General features: G+C 31.4%; 1 protein-coding gene across 1 annotated transcript; it reads left to right on the top strand.

The window, feature by feature from the left end:
• The first annotated feature begins 8,061 nt into the window (after positions 1 to 8,061).
• On the top strand, positions 8,062 to 11,667 carry LOC114163935 (monoglyceride lipase). The gene is made up of 7 exons (XM_028048329.1): positions 8,062 to 8,538; positions 9,380 to 9,418; positions 9,656 to 9,726; positions 9,880 to 9,944; positions 10,553 to 10,642; positions 10,718 to 10,810; positions 11,055 to 11,667. The coding sequence occupies exons 1-7, from the start codon at positions 8,168 to 8,170 to the stop codon at positions 11,463 to 11,465; spliced, it is 1,140 nt and encodes a 379-aa protein (XP_027904130.1). The 5' UTR covers positions 8,062 to 8,167; the 3' UTR covers positions 11,466 to 11,667.
• Positions 11,668 to 12,389: the final 722 nt, after the last annotated feature.

Below are 12,389 nucleotides of genomic sequence, written 5' to 3'. Positions count from 1 at the left end.
GTCGCTGCTGGTGGGACAACTGAACTGGTTCGGGGACATCACTAATTATGTCTTTTTTCTATTATCAAAGGTAGACTTCAATAATGTTGTGGTTTTTGTTCCAATAGTGTTGTGATGTATTTATACGAGTGAGGGAGTATATATATATACGTAGGTAGGTACTATATACTGCCCACAGTATTTGGGAGTTTGAGACAGGTAATGCTTAGAAACCTAGTTAAGAGCAGATGTATGTGGACTCCAATTGTTTTTTCTAGTTAATAATGAAAACGACAACTTAATAACAAGGATTCAACTTTAAACCAGATATTTCATTAAGGAGTTCGCATGCATGCACAGAGAACAACTTCAATTTTCATCAATCCGATATTCTCAAATGTCACATTTCTGTTTGTTTAATTTGAAACTCAAAAGTTCACTTAACATTTCACCTCACTTTATTCAGTCACGCGGGGATTAATTCCATATAAAGCATAAAAACAAGTTGAATGATTAAATATTTAGAGGGAGTAACTTAAAATAGGTTATATACTATGTATAACAACTAGTGATGCATGTTGTTGGTGTAAGATATACATTAAATCGAGAGAGATTAAAGATTGAATATTGATGAAATGAGTAGAGAAAAAATAATGGTATGAGTTAATACAGGTGTGATTGTATAATTAATATTAGTTTACCTAATTAACGCTTTTCCTGAATTCATTGTCTCTGTGGCTAATTGATGTCCTGTGTGAGGAAGAAAGTGAACAAGTGAGACCCGGAAGGGAAAGCAGTGGAAGAATGGAAACTGTGGGCACAGTGTCCCTAAACAAAGCCAAGAACACCACTTGTTGGTGTTGATTGATGAAAAGAAAGTATAATTATAAATGCTGAACAAACACAAAATATATGATGTCGCCGGAAAGATTAGCAGATTTAACTAATGAAATCCGAAATCACGTGAGGAAAAGATCCATGGACGCCCATGTGATGTGATGTGATGAGATAGGGAAGAAAATAAAGGTAATTAACGTTCACGAGTTTCTTGGGGTTTTGAATAAAGAAGCTATTCAAAATGGTGAGTTTTTATATGCATGATGTCTGTAATATTTGGGATTAAAAAAATTGCTTCTTTTTTAAGAGAAAAACCAGAGAGGTAGAATTGATATCCAAAGCCAGAGTTGTTATCTTGATTGTGTTGGACCTGAAGTTCTTGGTAGGAACAAGGAGAAATCTACTCGGAAAATACTAAAGTCAAAAAAAATGCTTCACAGAAGTATAAAGTACAATCGAGGAGGAACAAGAAAAAATTCTTGATAGAAATATAAAGTAGGAATTCTGTGTGTTAGAACAACGATAGCACATAATATAATAATAGGTCAAACATCATCACTCAGATATTATGTTAAGAAGTAATTTTTAAATATAATTTAATTCCATAAAATTAACTTGTTAAATAAGATTATTCAGTTATATAATATTTATGAAATTATTTTACCTTTATCCGATGTATAACTTTCAAGAGGTAGGAGGTATTCTTAATTCTTATTGTAATATGCTAATAAATTGCTTCAATTTAAGAAAATATTATTATATCGAAACAGATTATATGAAACTTCGTTTAAAAAATATAGTTTAATTAATTTAATTTATGGAATACTCAACGATAATCAAAGGGTTAATTAGATTCTCCCTTACATGTTAACTTCTATTGGGGTGAGACATTATTAGGGGATTGCAAAAGTTTTGCAGTACAAAAAAGGTTTAAGGATTATTTTTATAGTGAGGGTCTTAGTTAAAGTTGAAAAATCTTCAAATCTTTTTCATATGGGTAGCCCAGTCATGAAGATATCTTCTTCAGCTTATGTGTGTCCAAATCCGCTAACTGGGCCGAAAGAAATTGGACCACTTTTCTTAATTTCTGGGATTTGTAACAAACTCTAACTCTCTGAGTGGCCCATTAATAAGATAAAGCATGGGAAACAAGATAGGATTTGTTCTTAAAACGTTCTTTTTAAAAGTGCAAGTTGACGAGAGAATATCTGTTATAAGTGGTGAAAAAGATAAGTATCAAATCGAAATAGAGATCAAATATTTAAAAAAATATGCATTTTCATTGATTTGATAAAAAGAATAAAACAAATAAATTGATATAGATAAATTATAATAATAATAATATAATAAAGTCTTATCATTTTTTATTTTCCATATATAGTCCAAACAACCATTATTAATTTCTTTTTTCCTCTTTATTTAACATGTAGCTAATATCGTTTATTCCCTATGGCAGGGAGTAAGATAATATAGAACGATTGGAGATGACATATTTGAATTTGTTAACTGAATATTTAAGAGGAAATATTTTTATTTTTTTGTAATTTTTTGTGTATGTACATACTTTATTTAATAAGTTAAATTATTATTTAATTAATTATTGTTTTTTTTAAAACAATCGGTATCATGATTAAAGAGAAAAACTTTTGAGTAGGTTGAGAAAATGTTGAGCGTGACCTTGTCTTTTTGTGTTAATTCGTTGGGCCCTCCCTGCTTAACCATTTTGAAAACTATGATACCGTTGAAATGTTTTCGCCATTGTAACTAATTTCAATAATAATAGTTTCCTTTCTTTGTTCCCTAATCACCAATCAACCTAATAATGATCTATTACAAAATATATTGTTATTTTTTTTATTAAAAATAGTAAATTACTTTTCTTCAAAAACAATTGTTCACGTTCCTATATGGATTAATTCTTAATTTTTCAATTTACAAATGCCTTTACATACTAATCCAACTTTTTCACTTCTTATCTTCCCAACTAATGTATCGCTAGACTATATTTAATTTTCATATTAAATGCAAACGAATTATTCAAACACATTTTTTTGTAATTTTTTATTATTATCAAAACAAAATATTTAAATTTTTTAATAATAAATATAATTATCACTACTAATATCGCGCAATGATAGAAATAGAAGAAGTTCAAAACGTTAAGGAATGCCAAGAAGAGTATAAAAAAATAAAATAGAAAAAACTGAAGAGAATAATAAAGAAAGGGGAAAATGCAAGGGCAGGGAGAACCAGAATAATAATAAAAAAGGGAAAGAAGAAAAATATTAGTTTACTTTTCTGTAAGTGATTTGGACAACCATTTAATACTGGTTGGTGGTGGACCAATAACAGTAAATTGGGTCAACTTATTTTTGTTTAATTTTTTACTTAAATATGTAATTATTATTTATAAAATGATTTTTTCCATGTTATTATTTTTTTTATAATTTTTCTCTTGTACTACTTCTTTAATTTGATTTTTTCATAGTGTATAGTCGAACTTTTTATATTTATATTTTTTTTGTTATATTTTTGTACTTTTCTATTGTTGTTTTAGCAAATATAGTCGCACGTCAATTAAATAGCTCGAAATGAGTTAAATTATTTTATAAAGTGAATGACTTAAACGTTAAGTTATGTTAAAAAAGAATTGCTTTCTAATTATTTTTATTAGTTTTTCGGTCGTAATAACCTCATTTATATTACTTGAAAATTTACTCCTAAATTTTGAATATATCTTGTACTTAATGGTTTCAGTATAGTAAATTACCATCTAATTAATTATCATCGTCCATCACATTTTAGGAAATCCAACACAACACATTGCGTCATAAATATATCTAATTCACAAAACTAGCACATACAAATTTTTATAAAATCCAACCTCAAATAAATAATTATTAAATTGAGGAAAAATATCACATCAAGTTATTACTCGAACGATATTACTTAAGAAAAGAGAAAACTATCTCCTATTAAATTAATAATATAAATTATTGTTTAAAAATGTCAAATTATTAAATTGAATTTGACTGAGTCGGTCGAGTTAATCTTTGGTTGAGTCTGACTCAATTACAATTTGGTTAAATTTAACTTAGTCATCATCAATCAAAATTCAGTCAAATTCAGTAAAGTTGTCATCAATTTAAAATTTAGCCTAATTAACCCAACTGAAATTGGATCCAGTTAAATTATTAAATTGAATTAAAAAATCCAACCTCAAATAAATAATTATTAAACTGAGGAAAAATATCACTTCATCATGGTGTTATTACTTGAATGGTATTGCTTAGGATAAGAGAAAACTAATTTGAACTTTCCTATTAGATTAGTAGTATAAATTATTGTTTAAATGTCAAATTATTAAATTGAATTTGACCGAGTCGGTCGAGTTAATCTCGACCGAAATTTAGTTGAGTCTGACTCAATAACAATTTGGTTAAATTTAACTTAGTCAACACCGATCAAAATCTAGTCAAATTCAGTCGAATTGTCATCAATTTAAAATTAAGCCTAATTGACCCAACTGAAATTGGATCAAGTTGATCCCTGCCAAAATTAGACCGAGTCGATCCCTTTCAAAATTCAGTTGAGTCACTAACAAAAATTTGGTCATATTCGACCAAGCCAACCTTAGTCAAAATTCAGCTAAATTTGATTGACTAAACCCAATGACACAATTTTAAAAAATTCAATTTAAATTTCTTTTATAAAATATGAATTATCGATTTTGAACTTAATTCAAATATTTGGATTTAAATTTAAATCTTGATTCAAATATTTTGATTTAAATTAAAAAAAATCAAAAAAAATGAATTTGGATTCAAAAAATATCAGATATTTAGATTTAAAATGAATTTGGATTGGATTTTAAAAATTAAATCATGTTCACCTCTAATGAGATATGATAAAAAAACTATAACTCAAAGTTTTCATATAATTGAACGAATATTATTTTTTCTTCAAAACAACAATTCTTTATTTCAAAATCGACTCAAAATAAATCATCTTTCTCCGTGATTCAAATGTTCTAACTCTACTCAAACTTAACAGTCAACATACACAAACACTCAAACATTTGAAAAATTAATTCACATTTGAAATAATTAAAATAAAATACCCTTAAGAAAGAAGAGTTATAAAAATGTCCAGGAAGTCCAATAAAAACCAAACTCATTACTACAAATCTAAACTAATATAAATTCATTTTTTTCTGATCAAATCATATATGTAATAAAAAAAAAAATCACCATGCAAACAAAAGAAAACCAAAGATATGCAAATTTAAGGGAAAAAAAAAACTTTAATTACATATAATCACATCACAAAAATGATATAAAGAAAAAATGTTACCCTTTAATTTATTCTCGATGAACGAAAATACTTTCACTTAAGTATCAAGTTATTGCTTGAGTAAGAAAACAACAAAGAAAAAAATAATCTCTTTGTTTTATTTTCATTAGAAAAAAAAAACCAAGCTCAAAGTAAAATGTATTAAAAATCAAATCGTATAACAACTCAAACTTGCCGATATGAAATTTGAGAAAATAAAAACTTTCTAAAAAACATAATCTAATTAATTTGAATTGTCGTAATATATACTATCTTCTAAATTGCAATTTATGATTAGGAAAAAATATATATGATTTCGAAATCCTATAAATAAAGTAGATATGTAATACAAATAAAAGAAGTTGAGAGACCAGTTAAAGTTCCAAACATATTTTATATTGAATGAATATTTTCATATAAAATCACCCTTCATAGTCATAAAAATTGATTTTTACGTAAAACAATTTTGTTAACGTAATTATCTTAATTTATAAGCTTAGTTGTTTTCATATATCCACAAAGTAAACTAAGCAAACATACATGTAAAAACATGCAATTATAAATTTTTAACTATAAAATGTAATGAATCATGAAAACATCTTAAGAGACTCAAATATCACTTCAATACAAAACAATGTTAAGAAGTTTTTTTTTTTTTTTTTACTTATATTTTATCCGGTGAAACTTCCGTTTGATCTTGAATTATTAACTCGTACATATGAACTTTCATAATGATAAAGATTGGTTAACAATATTTTATATTTGATCACCTCAATTAAAGTTCTAGCTCTCATAAAAATGTTATGTAAACAATTTATAATAGTTATTACAAATTTGTTTAAAACTATGGGTTGCAATTAGTGTCTAGTCCGACGGGCCGACCCGCAGGCCTGCACAAAATATACAGGGCAGGCTTAGAAGTTGAACCCACAAGTTCGTCACAGTCCGGTCCGTAAGCTCGTATAAAAAAAGAAAACTTACACTTGTGTATACTAGTTATTTTTTTATGGACTCTTGCATTAACGTTATAAATTATTGTATAATTGAAAAAATAAGTATTATGTATTTTTTAATGTGCTAAAATTTAAAGAATACATTGTGTATGTCATAGTATGAATATGATGAAAATGTTGAATTATCAATTTATCATCCAACTCTCCAAAGTCTTTACTTAATTTTGTGAACTTCTTAAAGTTTCCTAATTTTTAAACATTAAAAGTTTATCATAAGAATTAAAAAAAAAAAAAACAGCCCACGAGTCAAGTGATGTGCGTGACGAACCAGTGATTGCAGCTCACATAAATTATGCGGCACGAGACAGATCAGTCTACGATGTGCAGACCTTATGTAGGTCAAACCGACCCGCATTGCTATCTATCTGAAACTAAGGTCAGTGATTGAATTTAACACCTTTAAAAAATACTTATTTTCATTATTGTTTCAAGTTAGTTGAGAGGAATTTCATTTATAAGTAGTAGTTGACCAAATATAGCTCATAGTTGCAAAAAACAGATCACTTTCAGCACATTCACAAAGCTTACACGTCAACTCTTGATAAAATCATTACAAATTCGATAAACAATATTAATAATAAGATTTAATACAAAAATATATTTCACATCTTCCTATGATGATAATGTTAAACAATTATTTCACTTTTTTTTTCTGTATGTCGGTTGTCTCTATTTGTTATCTATCTTCTTTCCTTATACTGGTCGAACCTTGCAGTCAATATAGAAGGAAAATCTTTGTTATAAATTGGACACCCTCTTAATATTCTTATTAACGAAGGATATGCAAGTAATTTTCAAAACGTTTTGATTTGAACATGTCTTGTAACACAATTCACCAGCACTTTTCTTAATAACGAATCACGAATATTATGCATTTTTAATTTCACTTTAAAGTTTGAAAAGTACAAACGTATCAATTGTTTGATCTTGTTGGAATAATAGATTATTTGTGGATTGAAATCTCTGCATAGAGCGTCTAAAATTAGAAGATATCGACAGGGATTTTGAAAAGAAGAGAGAGAATTTTGAAATGCAAATGAGGCCACACACGAAAACGCTAAGAAATTTAGTTTTTGTCGTGTAACTGCGATATCATGATACACAACAAAACACGTCGTTGGTTTTATAAATAAAAACTCCACTTTTTATTCTTATTGTAATCTCCGTCTGCACTTTCGTAACACTATCAGCACTCCGATTATTTATGTGCTTTAAACTAAATAAATAAATAAAAATGGAGCGCGTGGAGTTAAATTCAAAGCATTGTGTGATGGACTATTTCAATTCAAACCATCGCACAATAAATGGTACATCGGTTGTTGAATGTAAATTCAAACCAGATTTATCTCAAGAAATTGATGATAATTTTATTACAATTAATAATTTGGTGCAATATAATATCTGTAAAGTGTTTTCTGAAGGAGAGATAAAAGAATTTCACTTATTAGAGAATTTTATGTTATCGATAAAAAATTATAATTAAGATTAATTATAGAAAAACACACAAATTTAGAAGTTTATGTCCTATTTTATTTTCTTAATGCTGTAAAATGTTTATTAAAAGGAAAATAGAAGCGAGTGTAATGCACGCGCAGTTTTCCAGAACTAGTAGGAAAAGCCAACCACAATCACCGCGACTACGCGTTTTTTTGCCCGCCAACTATACCAAATGAAAATACGCCACGTGGAGAATCTCAGCCAATAATCTGCGCAAGTGCAACGAGTATTGGCTGTACCGTAGAAAACACCGTTCCTTGATTATTTCCACTTCCGATGCGAACAACGTTTTATCAGCATTTACATTTTTTCCAGCTCCTCCATCGCGCAATCTTAACCGTCAGATATCAGGGCCCACAAAACAAACGGATCCGGGACAAGTATAAATAAACACCCAACTACGTCAAACCAGATTGCGCTTGCATTGTGGTGTGTAGCGCTGTTCTGTTCCTGTTTTCTGTGTTGCGAGTCCGTGTCTGTTTCCGAAATCGTCTCCGTCGCAGGGGGCGATGTCTTCCGCCGAGACGGAGATGGAGCCTCTCACGTCGGGGGCGAGCAACCGCATAATTCCGCTCCTCAAGGCTCTCAGGGCTTCGCTCATCTTCGTCTACACCTTCTTCCTCTCCTTCCTCTTCTTCATCCTCCCCCGCCGCCGCCGCCTCTCCTCAACGGCGGGGCCACCGTCTCCCAAGAAGCATTTGAGGCGGCGCTGGCTCGTGCGCGAGGAGGAGGACACGTGCCGCCGGAGAGCCTTGGCGCAGGACTACCTGGGAATGGGTCGCGACGAAGGGTGGTACCGCTGGAGCACTTCCATTTTCTATGGGGTTAGAAACAACGCTTTGTTTTGCCGCTCATGGTTCCCAGTTTCCGAAGATGTCAAGTGAGTTTTTCTTTCACTCCGTTGTTCACTTTACGTTTGGCAATTTCAACACGTCTTCTCCGTTTTTTTTAACGGAATTCTGTCAAACCCTGTTGCGTGACGAACTCTTGTGTCGGTGTTCTGTTCTCCATTTCTTAGCCTCGTGTGTACACGTAGAGAATTCTAGAGATAGGGATTGAGCTCAAGTTCTCGACACATTTTTTTAATTCGGAAATTCTGTTTCAGGGTAAAGGGTGAATGAGCTTAAACATTAGAAAAATAGAAATGATTCGTGTCACTGTAGCTTGATTGAGGTGATTTGTTAGCAAGTTTCGTGGTTTCATTTTGAGAGGTGTTTTAGCTTTTCTGTCGTTCCTGTGAGAGCACTTGAAATTGAACTGGGGTGAATTAAGTGTATCTAGAATTGGCTCCTCTCTTGGTGATATAGAGTAATTGGACAAAGAGAGATGGAAGATGCAAGTGGTCGAAAATTTGAACTGAATTTTTTGTTCTTAAAATTTGGGTGTAGAACTATTTTGTTCTACATGCTGAATGCAATGAAATTTGCTTGTGTATTATTGTGTTAGTATACAGTATTGACTCGTTGGTTTATTATTGAACTGTTTACAAACAGCAAAACGTTAAGCTTCACTGATTTTTAATAGTCGTGTTCACAGGACAGTTGTTTTGTGTCCTTTTCCGACATGAGAGATGAGACAGTCTAACGAATGTATTGTTAGAAAGCTCCTGCTTATTGACTGTGCTTTCTTTTCTTTATTTAATTGCTTGCCTCTTTTCTTGTTACCATGTAAAGCCAACTTTCTCTAACATTTAGCTCAACTTATTTTCTTTGTTCTTTCAGGGGCATTCTGATCATCATTCATGGGCTCAATGAACACAGGTAATCTTGCTCAATTGCTTTGTCCTTTCTTTTAAAAAACAAAATTGCTATCTTTCAGGAGTTGATGAATGTTTTTCATTGCGGGACTAGTTTACTCTGCCTTCAGTTTTTGCAAAATTTGATTTTTCAAACGATTGTCAATACATTTAAATCTTTCCTTTGATTGTTTCTAATATAAGATAACAAGAAGTACCCCCCATCCCCTTCCTATTATCTGACTTAGTACTCATTTTTCAGCGGAAGATATGCGGACTTTGCGAGGCAATTAACATCATGCAAATTTGCTGTCTATGCAATGGACTGGATAGGTATTTAAGATTTCTCTTTCCATTTGGTCCCTTGTGATCCTCATTCGTTTGCATTTTTTTTAATCAAATGGATCTACCTTAGACTTAACAACAGTAAAATTCTGTCCTTATCATTTTGTGATGGATCCGGAGTGATTTGTTTTACTGTTACAGGTCATGGAGGCAGTGATGGCTTGCATGGTTATGTTCCTTCTCTTGATCATGTGGTTGCAGACACAGTACGTACATTCCTTCTTGCTTTTGTTAAAATTCATGTTCTTGTATGAATATAGACTTGTGGTATCTGTTCCTGTTTGTGATAGTTCTTGGAATGGAAAACCGTTCCACATCGTAGTTTTTCTACCATTTTAATCATCGGCACAGAGATATTGGGTAAAGTTGGAATACATGTTAACCTTTTCTTCTTAGATCATGAAGTATTGATATTTCTGAAGTCTTTTTTTTCCAAGCTATGGTATTATATTCTCAGGAATCTCATATCCACAAATATTATAATGGCAACGTCATTTTATAACTTTCTTGAAAACAAAAGATATCTAGGAATATTTTTTTATAAGCATCAGAATAAGCATTCTCACTTTCTTGGAAATGCAAAAAGATTCCGTGAAACAAATTCAAGTTAACTTGTGAGCTTATTTCTTGCTTTGGCCTACCAATATTTTGATCATGCTCTCTAGAATAGTTATTTTGTATCTTTTGTTCAATTTCATTATCATTGTTATTTGTAGTAGTTTTCATGCCATACAGCAATTTCAAATATTGCATTTCATGTCAGTCAGTGTTTTTAGCAGTGTACTTTTCTTACTGATAGTAATGGTTTGAACAGGGGGCTTTCTTAGAAAAGATCAGATCGGATAATCCTGGGATACCATGTTTTCTCTTTGGTCACTCCACTGGAGGAGCTGTGGTCTTGAAAGTAAGGGCTGAAATCTCATGCATTAAATTTGTCTCTGTTGAATTTGGAAATTTAATTTCTGCAAATTTCATGTAGGCGGCTTCCCATCCTCATATTGAAGTAATGGTGGAAGGAATTATATTAACCTCGCCAGCTTTACGAGTGAAGCCAGCTCATCCAATTGTTGGTGTAAGTTTTGCATTCGTAGCTATCTGCGGAAAACTTGTACATGTTTTTATGCCTGCAGTTAAAGCATGCTGTAATATACAAAGTTATCATGAAAGTAACAACCTCCCTTTTGAATTGATAATGTCAATCCTCTGACTCCAAATAAAACTATAGTCAGTCTGCTATGATATGATATCTAGTTACACAGAATCATTGACTCATTCACAATCTCAAGTTTTAAAAGTTTATTGATGTGTTGATGCAGGCTGTTGCTCCAATATTTTCTCTGGTGGCTCCAAGGTTCCAATTCAAAGGAGCAAACAAAAGGGGCATTCCAGTTTCGAGGGATCCAGCAGCGTTGTTGGCGAAGTACACAGATCCTTTGGTGTACACAGGACCTATAAGGGTCCGAACTGGTCATGAAATACTACGGATATCCTCGTACTTAATGCGAAACTTCAACTCTGTGACTGTGCCATTCTTTGTTCTGCACGGCACTGCTGACAAGGTAACTGATCCAATGGCCTCACAAGATCTGTATGACAAAGCAGCTTCAAAGTTCAAAGACATAAAGCTGTATGATGGTTTTTTGCACGACCTTCTGTTTGAGCCTGAGCGTGAAGAGATTGCTCAGGACATTATCAACTGGATGGAAAAGAGACTATTCACTATCTGAAAATGTAAAATAAAAAAAGAACATGATGTAATGGTGTTTGATATATATGAGAACACAAGGGATGCCAACTTTGATAAGTGTAGAAAATTTAATTCGCCCGGGCAAACGAGGTGGCGGAGGCAGATAGCATTATTAATCTTTCGTTTTAGGCTGTTTGATAAATATAAATATATGAATTCTGCGAACATCTTTGCTTTTTCAAGAAACATGTAAATTTAGTACACCTAAAATTTTAGTAGTTTTTCAGCTCTCAACAATTCACCATTCTTTCAATGCATCATGTCTCCTCTCTCAAGTTTCATATAAAGCTTTCACCCTGAAGGAAATGGTTTCATATAAAGTTTTTATATACAAATATTTACCATGCAATTAAGAAATCGATACGTGATCATTTAACATAAATTTCTCATCATGTTCTTTTTTATCATCACATACTTTCATCATGGTATTTTTTTACATAATACGCATTAACATAAGTTTTCTTATCCTCACACAGTAAGAATATTTGACACATTTTTAAATTAACATGCTTAGAGCACAAATAAAAATATTTTTTAGGGGACTTTGAGCACAAACTAAGTTGATGTTGGATGCCTAAGCAAAAAGGCAGATCAAATCTAAAACACCAGTTGAAGCGAAATATTGATAGGGAAGATGACTTTAAATGATTATGAAGTGCAGAATAAGCAAACTCAACTTAAAAAAGAGGGAGTATTAAAGTTTCAAACTCATGATGCCTTGTTAGCTCAAAATAAGTTAATGACACAATAAATGAAAATTCTTATGAAGAAACTCTCATCATTATCACATGAGATCCAAAATACTTCCCAAGTACAACACCACCAACAATTACAAAGTTATATGTTGTGTGGAAGAGATCATACTTATAGGCAATGTGTTGTGCAGAGTCAATTGCAGGAAGGA

The sequence above is a fragment of the Vigna unguiculata genome, chromosome 9 (assembly GCF_004118075.2).
Source record: "Vigna unguiculata cultivar IT97K-499-35 chromosome 9, ASM411807v1, whole genome shotgun sequence".
Classification (NCBI taxonomy): domain Eukaryota; kingdom Viridiplantae; phylum Streptophyta; class Magnoliopsida; order Fabales; family Fabaceae; genus Vigna; species Vigna unguiculata.
Note: the sequence above shows the minus strand (reverse complement) of the source record. Positions and strands in the feature narration are given on the sequence as shown.

Coding starts and splice junctions, on each gene's coding strand:
- LOC114163935 (XM_028048329.1), top strand. CDS start 8,168: ATGTCTTCCGCCGAGACGGAGATGGAGCCTCTCACGTCGGGGGCGAGC. Junction 9,727..9,879: donor CTATGCAATGGACTGGATAG/GTATTTAAGATT, acceptor TTACTGTTACAG/GTCATGGAGGCAGTGATGGC. Junction 10,643..10,717: donor GAGGAGCTGTGGTCTTGAAA/GTAAGGGCTGAA, acceptor AATTTCATGTAG/GCGGCTTCCCATCCTCATAT.